Source organism: Pteronotus mesoamericanus, unplaced genomic scaffold (genome assembly GCF_021234165.1).
Source record: "Pteronotus mesoamericanus isolate MK-2021 breed Mesoamerican mustached bat unplaced genomic scaffold, CSHL_Meso_final contig_263, whole genome shotgun sequence".
Lineage (NCBI taxonomy): Eukaryota > Metazoa > Chordata > Mammalia > Chiroptera > Mormoopidae > Pteronotus > Pteronotus mesoamericanus.
The window spans coordinates 12,436,153-12,455,692 of NW_026555112.1; the positions used below are offsets into that span (position 1 = coordinate 12,436,153).

The 19,540-nt window shown below is 34.1% G+C and overlaps 1 protein-coding gene and 1 non-coding gene across 2 annotated transcripts in view; one reads left to right on the forward strand and one right to left on the reverse strand.

The window, feature by feature from the left end:
- Nucleotides 1-1,984: 1,984 nt before the first annotated feature.
- METAP2 (methionyl aminopeptidase 2) overlaps nucleotides 1,985-19,540 on the reverse strand; it is a 30,350-nt gene continuing 12,794 nt past the window's right edge. Inside the window, exons 5-11 of the mRNA XM_054574684.1 lie at nucleotides 10,673-10,834; nucleotides 9,760-9,941; nucleotides 8,845-8,939; nucleotides 8,493-8,589; nucleotides 4,905-5,008; nucleotides 4,288-4,403; nucleotides 1,985-3,517 (exon numbers count right to left, since the gene is read on the reverse strand). Coding sequence (XP_054430659.1) covers nucleotides 3,265-3,517; nucleotides 4,288-4,403; nucleotides 4,905-5,008; nucleotides 8,493-8,589; nucleotides 8,845-8,939; nucleotides 9,760-9,941; nucleotides 10,673-10,834 — 1,009 coding nt within the window. The 3' untranslated portion in view covers nucleotides 1,985-3,264. The remainder of the gene's footprint in view (nucleotides 3,518-4,287; nucleotides 4,404-4,904; nucleotides 5,009-8,492; nucleotides 8,590-8,844; nucleotides 8,940-9,759; nucleotides 9,942-10,672; nucleotides 10,835-19,540) is intronic.
- LOC129071456 (U6 spliceosomal RNA) lies at nucleotides 16,825-16,931 on the forward strand. Its single transcript, XR_008529241.1, has one exon. It is a non-coding gene; the product is annotated as a U6 spliceosomal RNA (small nuclear RNA).

Sequence of the window (19,540 nt, forward strand, 5' to 3'; positions counted from 1 at the left end):
AATTTAACCTGGATCTGAGCTGTTTTGCCTAAACATTACATCTTTTACACCTCTGTACCATATATTGTGAGATCCTTTACGGAATAAAAATGTCTTGAAGCAAAGAAATTACAGGGCAGAGAAGATAACTTCAAAATTGGCAGATGAACCCTGGTCAGATTGCTCAGTTGATTGGTTGGGGCATCATCCTGTACACCGAAAGGTTGGGGATTCAATCCCTGGTCAGGGCACATACCTAGGTTTTGAGTTCGATCCCCAGTTGGGGCGCATACAGGAGGCACCAACTGTTTCTCTCGCACATCAATGTTTCTTCATCCTTCCTCTGCAATTAAATACATCCTTGGGATATTTTTTTTTAAATTGGCAGCTAAACAATATGCATCTCATTTTTCTAAATAACTAAGCCTGATTACTCATTCTAGCTAGGATTATGTGAATACTAGGAACCTCTTAGCTAATCATGGGCCCTGACATTAAAAAAATTATCTAATTCTGCATTTTATTATAGTATGACTCTTTGTTCTTCTGTAATGATCTTACTAGATCTCTTTAAAATCTTGCTGCTGCTAACTTTAGTTCAGAAAGAGGAGAATCCACTAACAGATGTTGATCCACTATATCAGATCTTAGGTCAGTGTAAACAACTAGATCATTTTTACTTTAGTGAGTTTTCTTGCAGGTTGAAATCTTAATGAAATATCCTGCTAAAATGCTGTTCTCCATTAGTGATCATCTACAAGTATAAGCTTGATAAGGGTCTCTATTAGCAAATTTTTCTTAAATTTCAGAAAGCAAGTCATCTGGGGCAGCCAACTGTGAAGTGCAATGAGAATTTATCACTCTACAGACAAATCATATTGCCAAAAATACAACTTGAGTGTTAAATGGCTACGGTTTAAAATCATTCATTAAATATCTATGCAAGTTGTTACCTGTTAAGGTAATTATATTTCATTAAAGATGTGGTCAAGATACCCAAGTATAGTCTTTTTAAATCTCAAGATAATTTTATACCTAGGTTAACTGCTATACATTTTAACAACTTTTAGTACCTAATTTTAGTGGGATTTTTTAGAAACTCTGGAAGCTATGTTATTTATAATAGCATAGTTGCTTGTTTCAGTACTTACTTAATTCAATGTAATATATGATGAGAAAGAAAGTGGCTTAGCCCTTTTTAATCCCTTAAAACTAAAACCTATGTAGGAGGCTATGTGTGTGAGGTCAAGGGAGTATGTGGTAGCACTTGCTCAATTTTGCTACTAACCTAAATCAGATCTAAACAAGCAAAGCCTATTAAAATAAAACTAAAACCTAGACAATGCACAGAAACTTAGATTTCTTACTGTACATCTCAATGTGGACTTTCACATTCTGCTAAATTGATCTACCAAGAAACAACGTGTTTTGGTTATAAAATAATTTACTAAAGGCACTATCATTAAACATTCGAACTAATAATTGGTTACCATAAGGTACATCATTATAAACATGACAAAATGATTTCAAAAGATACATGGCCAGTAGATAAACAATACAATTTTTTTTAAGTGGCAGCTTTCCTATTTACAAGATCATATCCCTTCCACCGTTTCAGGGGCATACAAGTGATGACATTGCTCCCAACAGTTACCTGGGAAGGGAGCTTGAATCTCATAAATGGTTTGAGATCACTACTGCTAAAAAAGTCTTACAAAACTCCACAATTCTTCACTCACAGGGTCAATTTTGAAATTACTGGCTTGGAAATCAAGATAACTTTATTAAACCAAAGCACAACAAAATGGTATGAACTCAAAACTACAAAAGAGCTAGCTGAAGGGCCCAAGCCCTGTGTGTCCAGGAATGCTACTGGTGAGCTCTGCCATTAGCACGCACAGAAAATAGGGAACTTATTTCAAGGTAGTTATTTAACATTAGCACCGTAAGTGAACAAGGCTCATATAGCTAAACTAGAGTGCTTACCCCAGAAGATAACATTCACTTATATTTCCAATTTTGAAAGCCACTTTTTAATGTATAACAAATGATCTAAGTACAGAAGTCAGGTTTCTCTTCCAATGAGAAAAACATGAAAATACAAACAGCATCCCAGAGGCAATAAATGTTACCGTGCTAAACATACAAATTACGGTTTTACCTTGGTACATAACTTTTGAAATTATGTTGGAACATCCCCCCAAAGTCATTTACATAGAATTCAAGCAATCTGTTTAAGAATTGGTAGTGGGACTCAGTTCAAGTATTATGCATTTTACATTCAACTTATCTTATGCATTTAGCTGCTATAGTGAGTCACTGTAACCTCACTTCCTGAAATATCACCCATAATGTCATGAATCCAAACCAATCAAGGGGCAGCTAATGAAAAGCCTAATAATTCAATTTAACTTGTCAAACTAGGACAAGACTCAATCATGGGAAGTTTTCCTATTTTGTGATTTTAAATGCCTGTTTGGTTTACTGAGAAAGCTGAATACATTTCTTGATAAATATACCACTGCACAAATGATCTAAATGTTGAGATTTTACTAAATCAAGGTTTCAAGTTGGTACAATGTTCCTATTAAGTCATATTTCAAATAGACCTTTCCAATGTCAGGGAAAAACTAAAGGACTAATATGGTCCTAAAAAAACCCCAAAATATTCCTAAAGCTGTATATTAATTTATGAAGCCCTCTTCCCACTTTATATATGTATGGATATTATTTGGCCACTCTGTCAGAAAAAAAGTTTCAGCGTAGAGGTCTGCAACCAGATAAAAGGCTCTGCATTTCACTACATTATGGTGCTATTTCCTGTGCAAAATTATAATCACAGACATTGAAATATAGCTCTCAGATCTGAAAATGTCTTTATTTTTTAGAAAATGGATTCCAGGAAGGTTAAAAAGCAATACCAGAAGGTATAGGTGCAGAATTGGATGTAGTCATTCAAAGCATTCAAATAAGAATATGGCAATATAAATATTTGAAAAGCATCTCTTAGGTGTTCAAAACAAAATGTTTAAGTCATTCCTAATTTGAACTTTATAGTATTTTCTAGACAGGAGAAAAACAGTTAACATTTGAGTCCTGAAAGCTTTTTGGTGGTTAATTACATTAGATGGTTTGCCTTTGATCAAATTCCTTCCTTTTTAAACATGAATGAAAGTATTACATCGGTCCACTTGTTAAACAGACATATGGCAGAATTAATTCTGGTATAACGTATTCCAACAAAGCTTATAAAATAAAAGATGTTATGGTGGCTTTGGGCTAAGTTTAATAGTCATCTCCTCTGCTGACAACTTCTTTACATGTTGGACGCAACAGTATGGTATGTTCAAACTGTGCTGTATATGATCCTTTAATGTCACATAATGGTGGATATGGATCTACAATGCCCAAGTCACACAGATTCTTCAGAGCCATCAAGTATTTACTTTCTCCCAAGCGATCCAGCCATCTCCGACAGAAGGCAAGGGTACCAAAGTTTTCATTGATGACATTTAACAAGTGTTTCGTTCTTGGAAGCCTAAGAGGAGAAAATCCAAGATTGAGTTAGCTAAAATATTACCTAAATTCACTTCCCCCATTAAGGAAAAACTCAAACAGTAGCTGTGACTTTAAGTAATTAAAGTGAAAAAAAACTTTGTTGCCTGTTTCAACACTCGAAAGCCAGAATGTGTAACAGCCCATATCTAATTATAGATGGAACCGAGTAAGAAGCCAGCTGAAGACTATCTTAACATGTTTGTGTCCATCCATGTGAAATTGCATATTGTTGATAGAGCCTAAATTATTATGGTGGGAATTTCCTCTTTTGTGAATCAAGATGAAAGACCTGCATATTAAATTGATGTAAATATAGCCTTTAACCACCTACCCCAAAATAATTTTTAAAAAGTAAATAAAGTTTATCAAATATAAGAACAAAAATCTAGAAATACCACAAAATGATAATCTCTGAAATTATTACAATTATTAAAAACTGGACCCAAAGAAACTATACCATTTTCATTTCAGTTAAAAACATTTTTCTAAGAGATTTTATTTGTGCCCTGGCTGGGAACTGAAGCAGCAACCCTTCACTCTGCAGGATGATACCTAACCCACTGAGCCACACTGGTTAGGCCTCAGTTAAAATATTTAACAGGCCAATTTCTTTGCTGTATTACAGAAATCCACAGAACTTATTGTTAGACTATAGAACTGTGTATTAACCACTGTGGTTATCTGTCACATTTTTAAAAATACTGGTAACTAGAAAGAGAAACTCGCTAGTCATATAGAAGTCAGTCTCACCTTATTGGCACGTGTCCAACATCAAAATTTTTCATGTAATGTGAACATTCCATATCATCATGAACAACGCCTTTTCCTGTGCTACCAAAGGTTTCAATGGCATACACTTCTCCTTCCTAAAAAATATATATTAGAGTAGGGAGACAAACATTCATAAGTAATCAAAATGACCATATCTTAACTTCAGGTTGAAGTATTCACCACTTCATGTAAGAAACTACATGAAATATCCCTGGCAGTCCTTTCCCTGCTTTTTACCTCCTCAGCACTTTTTGGTCTTTCTGTGTCCTCCTATTAGAAGGTAGGCTTTAACATTGGCAGGGAATTTTGTTTTGTTCACTACTATATCCTTAGCGCCTACTGAAGAGACTGGCACATCCATGATGGTCGGTAAATATTCATTAAGTGTTGAATAAACAATCCTTTGATATGCCCAATTTCCACATCTGATTTGAGCCCTGATCTGACTAGACAAAATTTGCATAGTCACACGGCCCAATCCCTGTCAAGTATAGAGGGCCAGTTAATTTTGCTCAACATACTATGCCCTCAACCACCACTAGCTTTTGCTTGGGAAAAGAAAAAAATCAAAAATGCTTCACAAAAAACATACACACCTCCATTCTTGTTGCCTCTCCTCCTTTCACAATTGGCACTGTTTTCCCAGCATGTATTCTATACGGCCCAATTGAATGTCCATTTAGATTACGGATTGGTTTCACTGATATAAAAGGAAAAAAACAGTTATGCAGGGTCTTAGGAAACACAAACAGATCTCTTGACCTTTAGGTATAAAGTTCAAGCATTTATTTAAAAACAAGATATGGCTCTACTAAATAACCTCAAGGTAAGGTAGTTAAAACTCAAACTGAAAACTAATGTAATATAAAAAGATGTTTATTATAATGTTATTAATTAAAAACCAGAAGGGAGTAAGGCGAGATGATGGAAAAAGAATAAACTATGTGGCCCTGACTAGTGTGGCTCAGCTGGATGAGCATCATCCGGAAAAGCAAAAGGTCCCCAGTTTGATTGATTATCCATCAGGGCACATGCCTGGGTTCCAGGTCCAGTCCCGGTTGGGGCCCATGCCAGGCAACCTATCGATGTTTCTCTCCCTCTCCTCTAAATATAAATAAATAAAATCTTAAAAAAAACACCCCAAAACAATAAACTATGTGATGAGGACACAACAGGGGTTCATCTAAAGAAGTACTGTTATCAATAAAAATATCATAAAATGCCATGGACACAATGATTACAAACATGAAAATTGTGTATTTTTATGGTTATGGACTAAAAATATAGAAAGTGATAGGATTATAAAACCTTAAATTTTATAACATTTCAAATATTAAAAAAGAAAATCTAAACAATCCTAAGGTCCTGAGATCAATGATAGAATAAACAAATTGTGGTATATTCACACAATGGAACACTGCTCAACAGTAAAAATGAAAAGGGACAATGAGCAACTGAATAAAACCTAAATAAAAAATGAGAAAAAAGAGGCACAATGCCATACATACTGTGCAATCCCATATATAACAGGAAATACGTATGTACATGGGTACATTTATATTTCAACATTAGGTATAATTATATTACTGTTTAGGGATTATGTAATTAGATGGTAAACAGTATAAAGAAAGCAAATGTAAATATTTTAGTATTCAAGACAGTGGTTTATCAGAGGAAGGCTGCTGTAACTGAGAAGGACAATTCAGAATTAGGGCTTCTGGAATGCTGGCAACACTTTCTTGAGAGGTGAGGTTACATAACTTTTATAATTGTATAGTTGAAGTTTTATATTGTATTTTCAGTGTTTATTATACTCCACAATAAAAAAGGTTTTAAAAAATCTAGCTCTACTGTGCTAGAAATCCTCAGTACAAGCTATTTTTCCTTCTAGGGCAAAAAGAGGTAGCAAGGTTTTTTCAAATCTGTAATAATACAACAATGACAAATATATTACAAATTTAGGGGGTGGTATAGAAAGATAAAACACTCAATTAGCTCTTCAAAAAAAAAAAATCTTTCTTCCTATACACACTTGATAAACTAAATCTATTTAAAATTCAGTCAGCATTACTATTTCTCTAGGACCTGACAAAGTGACCCCTCAGGCCAATCAAAACCACAGTTTTTAAAGAGATATATATTTATTTTTAGAAAGAAGGAAAGGGAGGAAGAAAGAGAGGGAAAGAAACATATGCCCCTATCAGGGGACCTGGCCCACAACTCAGGCATGTGCCCTGACTGGGAAACAAACCAACCTTTTGGTTCACAGGCGAGAACTCAATCCACTAAACCACACCAGCCAGGGCTCAAAAACATATTTAAATTAAAAAAAAGTTTTTCTTAAAAAAAAAAAAAAATTCACACAAAAATACATTTAAATTAAAAAAAGAAACAACCTAACATAAAACCAAGTTACACAAAAGAAGCAGGACACAGGGTATCTATGTATCTATTTTTATTATCACACAGGTTTTGACAGTGGTGAGCTAATTCTAAGACCAACAGTTGTAAAGGTAACTTTCCAAGTCTATTATCTGCCTGCTCTAGGTAAATAAAAAAATCCCTCCCTTGACAGCCCAGCTGTCATGTGGTTTTTGGGAACCACTTCTGAAAGTTCGGCCTACATGTGATGCTCCCAATGTAATGATTTGTCTATCCTCTTTCTGCTCCAACTAGTAAAAATGAATTCTATCACCTTAAACTAAGAATTCTAATCAATACAATAACTGATATCAAAGAACGGGTACTGAAATAACAGAACCATTAAATCAAACTGTCACTTCATATACCTCGAAAAGCAGATCACACAGAATTAAGGGAGAATAGAAAAGATGATCTAAGAGGGATGTGATTGTGCATTATTTGTCGTGGCACCAATCCCAAAATTAGGATGGGAAAGGACAAATAATTGTTGAATACTAATAAATCTCAGGCACTATCATAAAATTTGCATTTCTAAACAAAACAAATCAAAAATCATTATTAATCTTATTACAGTACACACACACACACACACACACACACACTAAACACCTTGGGTTCTTAAGAGATTGTAAGATTAATCTAAACTCTAATCCTGCCTGACCGCAAAGCCAAAGCATGTTTTCTTCATTATCTCACAGCACCTCCCATTCAAATGGGAACAGCTTTAAGTCTTTTGATTTGTACCAAGGTACACAGGATTAGAAATCTACGAGACATTTCTCATCTGGAAAGTTACCTTTACAGATATTGGTCCCAGAATTAGCCTGCTGCTATCAAAAACCTGTATAATATGAAAATGGATATCCCTGTGCCCTGCTTCTTCAAAATAACTTGGTTATACATTAGGTTGGCTATTTTATTTAAATGTATTTTTGTATAAAAACTTTTTTTAAGAAAATCTTTATTTAAATGTGTTTTTGATTGGACTCAGAGAAAGAACCACTTTTGCCCTTGATAGAAACACAATAGTTTATAATTATCAACAGGGTAATGTACAGAATGCTCAATGATATGAATTTACTGAAGGGCAAGGAAGCATGACAGATGCCACTCAAAGGACTACGAAGGAGAGGGTTTGGTTAAAGGAAATATAGAAAATATTCTGTAAGAAAGTTATGATGACAGGGGTTAGAGGGAGCAATGAGCACAGATTAGGCAGGAGGATGGTGGCTGAAGAGTGGTCAAATAGATGCTGGGAGTCACAGGACGGCTGTACTGATGAAGAACACTAGAAAGCACAGGTGACTCTGGGACTGTGTACCTAAAGGCAATCGCTGGGAAAGAGGAGGCAAAAGGAATAAAGATTAAAGGAAGGACAAACAAGGAATAAACCTGCCTCTAAATTTTGTGTTCAACTTCAAAAATATTGGGAGTCATCAACAGAAAGAACCTCTGGTGTCTCTCTGGGCCTTGATTTGACTAGTCCCAGAAAACCTAGTCTGCACTTTGGCCACCCTGGGACAAATCCCCCGGTCTCTTCTTATTCGCTACCAGAGAAGTTTGGCAACAGTTCTCAGCTAGTGACCACATACATACTCCTCCTACCATGAATACGTCATTTCCCCATTTTCCCTCTTTATATTCCCAAGATATAAAGATAAAGCAGGTGACCCAAAGAAAGCACTCAACACTCTTTGTAAAAAATTAATTCTGCAAAGGTCGCACATGGTTCAAGTAAGATATGTTTTTAAAGAACACACCTTGATATGTCTTGCCATCTATTTCAACCTCATAGGATTCCATAACTTCTTGGATGGCCTCACCAACATCACATAGACGGACATCGATTCCAGCACACTAAGGATATAATAATGTATACTGTTATTCAAAGTGCAGAAGTTTACAGCAAGCTAACTTAATATTTTAAAATAAGGGACAGTCAGAAAAACAGATTTGTACATTATAACTCCCTCTATAAGCATCTTTAGTCAGTATAACTATCCACTTAAAACCCCAAGGGCAGTGGACTAGTTTTACATAACTGAAAGACTGTAAACAGCTTATAATGTGTTCACAATAGGCTGAATGAAATGGCATTCGTATTTCACATACCTTTATTCCAGTGTTAGTGGCATCTTTTACAGCTTTTAATAATGTATCATATTTGGGATTAAAAGTGACAGTGAAAGCACAGTCAATAATCCTACCTGAAAAAAAAATTCTTCTTTAAATTTATTGATCAATTTATCCACTTTACAGCAACTACTCTATTGATTATCCTTGCTAATTAACAAGAAAATAAAGTGATGGGCTTAAATGAAAGCAGCACTCCAAGTACCCAGACAGCATTCATAGCTAAAGGTGGAAAAAGTATAATAAATATAAAAGTTTTAGCCAGGGGTAGTATCCATTACTTCAAGACAGCACTAATTCAGTATTCATCAAGGCAGGTGTGCAAAAATACAAACAGAAACGAATCAAAGTGGGAAAAGCCTAGGGAACCTAGGAAACAGCGATGCAGGCAAAGAATATGTGTAGGTCACAGGATACTGACCATCAGTCCAGCTTCAGTTTAGTAAAAAGCTCAGGTAAGACTTAACCTAAGCTTTGCTTTCCCATCTGTTAAGTGGGATAAAAAGGTACTTACCTAACAGGGATTTGGGGGGTTGGGGGTTGGATTTAGAAAAGCTAACAAGTACATAAAGGTTGGTAAACTTAGAGGCTCTAAGTAAACATTTGTTATTAAATTAATAAATGATGTCTGAAATAATGACCTAAGAAAATAAAGGATTAAATTTTTCACGCCCTGATACAAAGAATAAACTTCAATTACCTGATGGTTTTCATTATACTCCATTTAATAGGAGGCTTTAAAGCAAACCTCAAAATTTGCCTCAGGACAGCTCTACTAAAAAGTGAGGCATTCAGAAGAAAATTTGGGAGTTCCATTGCTATAGCCCCACCCAACAGAGACAAGGCTAGTTTTTTAGAAAGAGAGTGGGGTGAAAATTATTTCCAAGAACTCACCACTTATATGTGTTCCAAAGTCTATCTTACAGATGTCATCATACTGTAATACTGTCGTGTCACCCGCATTGGGAGTATAATGGGCAGCACAGTTATTGAGAGAACACCCAGTAGGAAAGGCCAGGCCTGCATTTAATCCATTCTCTTTTATTAGCTTTCGTGAACAGTCTTCCAACTTTTCACTAAAAAAATAAGAACAGAATTTGTTTACTTTTACATTTTATATAATGTATAGCCTTATATATCTTACAGCTCATCATGTTCAGAAAGTTAGCCAAAACTCTTAAACTATTTTCTGGGAGTGATCTGAGGACTTTCTGAATGTGATTAACATTTCTCTGAAGCTATGAAAATAACTCGTCTCTAAAAGATAAAGCATTTAATTCCACTAGAAATCTAGAGAAGTGAAATGATATTGGCTTAGTTTTCTAGGAAGTGACATTCTTGACTTGGACTAATTTAAAATGCTGATTACATTTTACTTCCTTAATATTGCATATTTTGAAATCTGAATTAGAGAATTAGGTTACCTTTTACTGCTAATCATTTCTCAAGGGGAGAACTGGAGAAACACTTACTTTTACTGCTTTCTTCACTGCATTATAAATGTTTGTGTCCAAGAATTTTAATAGAATATGAACTACTAGATAGCAAATAACAGATTTGAGAATAGAGAGTAAGAATAATGTGTGCATTTGCACATTTGAGTGTACATGAGTACAAAATAGGATGAAGTACAAATGTCCTCTAATGGTTTCCCCATTACATAAGCATTACAAGTTAGAAGGTATTTCTAGACTCTTCCTTTAAAGTTTTAGTAAGGTAGTAATGAAAGCCAAACATTACAACGGTAAAGTCAGCTCTAAAAACAAATTTTTTTTTTCATGTTCTTAGAAAAACTTATTTCTTTTACCAGATTTCTATCATTGTCATCCCAGGCTTGATCCAGCTCATAACATATTTTCTAACTTGTCGATGTGCTTCTGCAGCTTCTCGAAAATCATTCCAAATCTCTTCACTAGCTTGATCTAATGCTTTCTTTTCTTCACTTGTAGTTCTCCAAGCAGCTGTTCGCCTTTGTAATATGCAGAGCACAGTATTAGTTATTTAAGAAACAGCATAAGCATAAAAGCTGAGAGATAAAAATATACTAATATACATTCTAGATAAAAATATTATACTTCGTTTCTTCCATTAAATGTTAGTGTAACTTCTAAATACAAGTAGTGAAACACTTGCAATCAATCCAAATCACCATATTTTCCTAGAATCTTAAAAAAAATTCTTCAAGTGAGTTCATTCATAGTCAGAGGGACTAATACCGTGCCACAGAAAATAACACAAAATGAGAACCAGGAAAGCCAGAAAAAAGTATTAGATACCAGGCATGTGGGAGAAAAAGTCATCCTTCCACTTGAGGGAATATACTCATATACTTTAAGAGACTTCAAAAGAGCACACCAAAAATTAGAATTTAACATAACCAATAGGGCAAGTAATAATATAAGGACTTGACCCAGAAATCTACATATACCTTCCTCAGTACATAAAATATTATGGCTTTTGCAGGAGTTTTCTAATTGTATATATAAGAGGTAATCTTCCTTGAAGGACATGGCTCACATTTGAAAACTATTAGGAGTAACAAAAAGATTTTTATTTTCAGTATCTGGAAATGGAGATCCACTAATTCCATTTAAGCAGTACATTTTGAAAACAACAGCTGTTTCCAAATAAAAATTTTTTAACAAAGTTGTTATAGCCCCGGCCAGTGGCTCAGTTGGTTGGAGCATCATCCCGTACACCAAAAGGTTGCGGGTTTGAGTCCCAGTCAGGGCACATACCTAGGTTGTGGGTTTGATCCCTGGTTAGGGAGAGTACAGAAGGCAACCAATCGATGTTTCTTTCTCACATTAGTGTTTCTCTCTCTCTCTAAAAAAAAAAAAATCAATACATATATCCCCAGGTGAGGATTAAAAAAAAGTTGTTATTTTCATACATTCTTAAGATATAAAGAATATATAGTTCACAACTCAGTGATCACTGAGGTATATTAATTATACTTAGTGTAAAAATGATGCCTTCAAGGAATTACTCCAATGGCTTCAAAACTAGTGCCTGGCAAACTATGGCCTGCAGGCAAATCCAGCCTGGCACCTGTTGGTAAATAAAATTCAATTGCAACACAGTTATGCCCATTCATTTATATACTATGTATAGTTTCTTTATTGCTACAGGAGCAGAAGTGAATGGCAGTCAAGGACTGAAATATTTACTATATAGCCCTTTATAGGAGTTTACCCAACTGATCCAAACTACAGAATTATATTTTTTAAGGTCCCAAAATGCTTTCTGAGTTCCTCTGTATCTTACTATCAAGCTCATTATGACTACTTCCTACTGCAGCAGCTACCTATGTGCCAACCTCTAGCACTTCTAATTTGCTACAAAGGCCCAAAGGAGCTGTCCTGTGTGAACTAAAGCATCAGAGAGGCTTCTCTGGCCTGTTTTCTGCTTGGGAATGTCTTCTGGATTTATCAACTGATGTTATCAGATGACTGAAATAGTACAGTACCATTAATTTAAGGTCAGTTTTAAATTCCATAAGTATTCAGGTGCCTATAAATTACTCTTATAGAAATAGCGAAAACTCAAGATGCAACTTCTAATCAAAGTAGTCACACATACGCTCTCAGACTAGAAGGTAATAGCATAAGGTCCTTAGAATGTATATTCTGAAGGTAGGCTCAACTTCTTCCAGCCACTTAGAGTCAATCACTCCATGGATTTTCAGACCTCTAGTTTTTAACTCCAGCCGTTTTTTCTTCCATGAACACAAAAATCTTTCCTGGGAACCTAGAACCCTACTTTGTGAGAATAAGAGTACTGGCTATATTCTCAGATCAGTTTTTAAACAAAATACATCACAACACTTCATCTTTTACATGTACGGTAATTCTGGCAAATACACTATAGCCATAGCTGGCAGTAAAGGCCAATGCAACCCTGCCTCAGAAGCCAAAGATTTTGTGAAATGTAAAAATATCAGCCAATATTTACTCTAGAATGGCAAGATGAAAGATGGTCCACAGGGAACTGACAGATGTCAATCCAAACCTCAGATTTTTCAAATCCACTTCTTTAAGTATAATTAATTTCAAATGCTGTTTGAAAATATTTTTAGAATCAGAACATGACACAGTAAAGATCCCTGCTACTGAAACCAGCAGATATGATATGAATATCTTATTTCTTAAGGTTTACTCTTAAAAGCAGTGGATCCTACAAAATATTATGCAATGTTCTGCATTGTTGGTAAAGAACTATCAATCAGAAATTGGATTAAAGACATTCTTCTGCTAAGTCTTGAGTTCAAACTGAAAGTCATTAGCAATATTTGAAAAACCTACTATAATTATAATACCAGAAGCCTATAATCAGAATTCTAGGCCCAATGAAAGACAATGAATAATATGGAGTCTCTCCATTTTCTTAATTTGATCTTTTGATGTTCACTCTATTTAACAAAAATATAGTATTTAATAAGATGAAAATATATTCTGAGCTTCTAACAATTATTCCAAAAGACAATCAATTCATCCAACTGAGAGGGGAAGGTTAGAAGTGCTTTTAAAATATGTCCAAAAAACAACTGTCAAAACAACTGCTTGGAAAAGACTCTTTATAGGAAGTGTATAGGAAGTATGTAAATTCTTCACACCTCTTGGTATTTTGGAGTCTTTTCAATATCCCATCCTTTTTACCAATGGATGTATTAAGAGCAGAAAAATATAAGTAAAACCAAATGATACAAACAAAGGTATCTGATTATTAATTTCAAACAGTCATAAACATTTCTAAACTCACTGTACAATTTAAAAGATAATTATATTTGTATGTACAATATTTTAAAGCACTATATGCCACATTTGTAAAAACTATTTTTAAATGCATGTCTTTAACCCCAAAATAATTAAGAATGCTTGTAGATATGACACCAATTTCTTACTCTGAAAACTGGAACTTACGAAAGGAATGACAGAATTAGAAATTCACTGTATTGTGATCCCCAATAAAATAACTGACAAAGCAAAGATCATCAATGAATATTAAAATAGTTAAGTGAAAGGCTGTTGAAGACAAGGATATTCTAATGGTAACCGAAGTACCCCACATATTGCATGGTAATTACAAAAAGAAAAAAAGTACTTAAAAAAAAAAAACAAACCAGAGCTGGTGGTCGTCACATTAACCTAGTGATCAAATACAGGTAAACTTAATAAACAATCTGAAATTATATCTGATGTAACAGATTATGATATAACATGAAGTACTTAATAACACTTATATCCTTGTTAAGTATGTTTAATCTAATTCTAATCTTAGCCTTTATAACTAATTCCAGTTTACAGAAAATACAGAAATAAAGAAAAAAGTTTAAGGACAAAACAATTGGAGAAATCCCAGAAGATGAGATTTTAAAAATTACCTGGTCTCTTCAAAAAATCAGTGCAATGGAAGAGAAGAAGGGGATTCTAACCACATGCAATGCATGAACCTTGACTGGATCCCGGTTTAGTGGGAAAAAATAACTCAAAAGATGTTCCAGGGACAACAGGAAAAAATTTGAAATATGTACTAGGCATTTACATGATATTGGGAAATTACTGTTAATATGCTTAGTTGTGATAATTTAGAGAAAGTCTAATTCTAGGGAGATACTTAAAGTTTGTAGAAATGAGGACTCAAAATAAGACTTATTTTTAAATGGCCCAGCCAAAAGGAAAAAATCAATAATAACAAAAAACTACATGCACACACAAAGATAAAGCATGTATGGCAAAATGTTAAGCACTGTTCAATCTGGGTAGTGAGCTAACTATCTTTCAACCTTTCCCTTTGGAATTCACTATAAAAGGTGAAAACAAGTAACGATATATATCCCAACTTTATTTATGATAGTAAACAACTTCTGTCCTAATAAGACTGGACAAATAAATTATGCAATGCACACAGATGTGCAAAATTATTCCACCAATAGAAATACTGTTGGCTTCTTTACTAACAGGAAAACTAATTTTAAAAGGGTGTGCTGTTGCAGTATAGCTCTACCTTGAAAAAGATTTCTAGGTATTTATAACAGACATTTATACAGAGACTCTTGAAAGGAAGAAATATTAACATGTTAACAGTGGTTTTAATTCATTGACAGAATTAAGAGGTTTTTATTTTCTTCTTTTTGCTAGTATCTGTATTTACTAACTACTCTACAGTGACTATGTATGCTTGTAAAATTAACATTTTGCCCCAAAAATTGTCTACCAAATTTATAAACAGATACTAAGAATTTCAAAGTAAGTTTTCATTCTACTTCTAGAGATGCAGAATAAAAGAAAAATCAGACCCAATTAACATACTACAATGTTCATCACAGAAATTACTGTAATGATAAAATATTGAAAGTATAAATATTCAAAAATAGGAAAATAACTAATAAAAGTATGCTCAACAACATAGCATTAGAGCCTTTAAAAATTGGTTTCAAAACCTTTTAATAACACAAGAAATGCACATACAGTGTTTTGTTTTATTTTTTTAAAGATTTTATTTGTTTTTTAGAGAGAGGGGAAGGGAGGGAGAGAAACATCAATGTGTGGTTGCAACTGGGGATCTGGCCCACAACCCAGGCACGTGCCCTGACTAGGAAGTGAACCAGAGACCTTTTGGCTCACAGGCTGGCACTCAACCCACTGAGCCACACCGGCCAGGGAAGAATGTTTTATTTTTTAAAACAGCAACAACCGTCATAGTTAAAACTGATTCAGACAGAGAATACAATGGGTGTTATGTGTGAGGACATTCATAAAAAATAGTTTTTTCATATTCACAAGGTAATTTCCTACAAATTAGAAATTACAAGAGGAAAAACAGTATTGTTACGCTAGAAAAACTGGATAATACCTTATCCAAGTGTTAAAAAATGACATCATGTGCCTCCAGACGTGACAACCCTAAAAAGGACACAATACCTATTTATCTCGTATTCCATCTGAAAATGTACAATCTATTCTCAAATACTTCAGAAAAAATAGTATGTATACAGATTTACCAATATAACATTTTCCACATTTGCCTTACATCTTCCAATACGAAAATGAAATGTTATTTGTGTATTATACATAATATGTATAATTGTCACATTCCACTTACAGAGGAAATGATAAAAGTAGCAAAATGTTAAAGAGAATCTTAATATACGCAACATGTTTGAGTATATTAAGTTACACATGTTGAGTTCTTTGTGATAATTCATGCAATTTTCAGTTTATTAAAAAGAAAAAACAATGAGGGCAAGATACAGAACTATATTTAATATTTTACCAAATCTAAAAGAATATTTATTTTGATCTACTTACAAATAGTGAAAACTGGTTGTATGAATGTCAAAAAATGCTGAGATTTATCACAAAGCAAACATAACAATATGTTCATTTCTTTTAATTTCTCTAGGACAGCATCCTGCATTGCTTTCAATATTTAAGAAAACATCCTGTCTGGGTAGCTCAGTTAGTTAGAGCATCGTCTCAATACTCCAAGGTTGCAGGTTCAATCCCAATCAAGGCACATACAATCAACCAATGAATGCATAAAGAAGTGGAACAATAAATCAATGCCTCTCCCCCACTCTCCCTCAAAAGCAATAAATAAAAATTTAAAAAATAATTTAAGTATTAATCCAATAGATACTATAACATATAAATATATCTTCCTTTATTGTTTCAAAACCAGAAATTACTCTACCTATACAATGTTCAATTTGCAACAGAAAATAATGAGGAAAAGACGGTTCTTAAGATTGAAAAAAAAAATCCGTTTTTCTTGTATTAAACATTACTTCAAATGTTTCATCATTCCACCAATTCAGAACAGTGTTAAAAATATTAACAATCTGTTAAAACTATAGGAAATCAACAGCTTTCCTCCACTTTAGCAAAAACATTAGAAATAAAAATTTGTTGTTCACATCAGTAACAATATCAGAAAACACTTTAGAATAAATTTAACGTGCTTGTTTCAGCAGCACATAGTCTAAAATTGGAATGATACAGAAAAGATTAGCATGGCCCCTGTGCAAGGATGACAATCCAACTCATGTAGAATTTCATAGTTAAAAATATTAAAATAAAATGTATTTAACAGGAAAGGGACAGGACCTACCTTAAAAAAAAAAAATCAGAATAAGTGGGAATATGTACCACAACACTAAGTAAGACAATGTAACTTAACTATCACTTTTCTGAAACAATTACATCAATTTAATACAATTCTGATGAGAATTCTAACAAGGGCATTTCTCTGTGGGTATGTGTGTTAAGACTACATGAATGAAAATAATAGCTAAGGAAAGTACAAAAAAAAACCAACCGTGTTTGGGAGTGTGTGGCAGAGGAGAAAGACTAAAGACTGCCTTATCAAATTATCAGAATGGTATAAAGTTTCTGATACCAAATCAAAATAGTATTGGCATAGGAATAGACAAATAGATCAAAGGAACAGAATAAACAACACAGAAACTGGTTCTGTTATACGATATGAGAATATATAGTCAACCTCTGAACAACACGGGGGTTTGGGGACCGGCCACCAAGCACTCAAAGATACATGTAAAACTTAAGTCCGCCTTCCTCATATGCAGATTCCCAACTGCAATCAGGAACATGTAGTTCCACTGTATGAGAAAATAGTATGTGGCAAGGTAGTTGTTCAATCGGATAGGATGCATTAATAAACAATTGTACCACAACTAGCTATCCATTTGGAAATAAAATCAGTGCTCCCAACCTTACATTAAAAATTCCAGATCAATTAAAAATGTAATGATCCATCCAAAAATGTACACAGTCCTACACAGCCCTGACCAGTGTGGCTCAGTGGGTTGGGCATCATCCCACAAAGCAAAAGGTCATCAGTTCATTCCCGGTCAGGGCACATGCCTGGGTTGTGGGCCAGGTCACTGATTTGGGAAGAGGTGGGGGGGGGGCATGAAAGAGGCAACTGATCAATGTATCTCTCACACATAGATGTTTCTCTCCCTCTCTTTTTCCCTCCCTCCCCCTCTATCCAAAAATAATTAAGTAAAATTCTTAAGAAGTGTAATGAAACACAAAATAAAGAGTTTGAGAAAATCTAAGACTACTAGGAACTAAGACTACTATGGTAGAATAAAGAAATATATTCATACCACAGGATATTATGAAGCCATTCAGAAAAAATTACAGAGCTATTCTGACTTAGAGAAACTTTCAATAGGTAGTACTGAGTGAGGAAAGCAAGGTGGAGGAAAGTATGCCTGATTCCATTTTTATAAAACAAACAATGACCAAAACATTCTCCTTACACAAACAGACATAGTTTACATATATATGAGCATAGAAAAATATGGAAAGCTACCTGCTAGGTGCTTACATGAGTCTGGAAGGAAGTAAAGGAAGAGGGAACAAGCAAAAAAAAAAAAAAAAAAAAAAAAAAAAAAAAATTAAAAAATTGTATTTAAAAATAAATGTGATCATATCATATGTACTATGAAAAGTTGTTTAACTACTATAAAATTACGTGTCTGTGACATTTTAAAAATAGATGGTTCAAGATAGGGATACTGACTGATGACTTCAATTGAAAGAAAAAAATGCCCATGACAAAAAATTCCACAACTTACAGACTGATTCCCTAAGAGTACTGGGAATGAGGAAGGCAGCAGAAATATAACATCATGTTCTTTTCTAAGTTTAAGGAAAAACAATGCCTTTACAGGTAAATGAAACAATGCTACAGTAGAGGCTTTCTTAAATTGCAACCATTCAACAAGCCAATGCTCTTGATTCCCTCTGTAAAACATACTGACCAATGCCCACCGTATTGTGAATATTAGTGGATGACAGGTTCCTTTTCTGAATAATGGCAGCTAACACTTACTTAATGATAACTATGTGCCACATTTCTAAGTGCCTTAATATATTATTCCTCAATAACCCTATAAAGTGCCTTTTTTAATGGACAAGGAAGCAAAACAAGAGACATGATAAATCCCTTGCCCAAGTCACAAAGTGTTAGAGATGGGATTCAAACGCAGGTAATTTAGGCCCAGGTTCCATGCTTTTAACCAGTCCGCATAATGCTACTATGAGTGTCTGCTGACCAGAACACTTCCCGAGAAATCAGGTGATTTGTTCCCAAACTTGTATTTACTATAATAATATCATTTAATGATATATTACATAAAAATAATCATTTCTAAGAAAACTAAATTGACTATTGAGAAAAATCTCAATAAAGACAAGTCATCAAAAAATACTTCTGTCAAATTAAGTGAAGAATTATAAATGGTTCAGAGAAAAAACTGTGAAGATATATGGTAGGCATTAGTCCTTAGATTACTTAGTTGTTCTTCACAGAAACTCAAAATGGAACACGCTCAAAAACAAGGCATTATATATAGTTTATGAGGAAAAAAATGAAGTTCAATCCAAATTCATGTTCAAAAATGATGAAAAACAAAATTTTAAGTTAACTTTTATCAATAAAGGTTTTTACTTTTCGTGATCCCCATTTTAACATACTTTTTTGATTAACCAAACTATTGGTCCCAATCATTTTGGATAAGAGGGCTTCTACTGTTTTTTCTCTGCAGCAAATTCACAAACTTTTTAAGGCAGTGGAGCAAGTTCGGAGAAAAATCAAGTCTACTTTGTTGCTAGGCTACAACTTTCAAAAGTCAAATGGG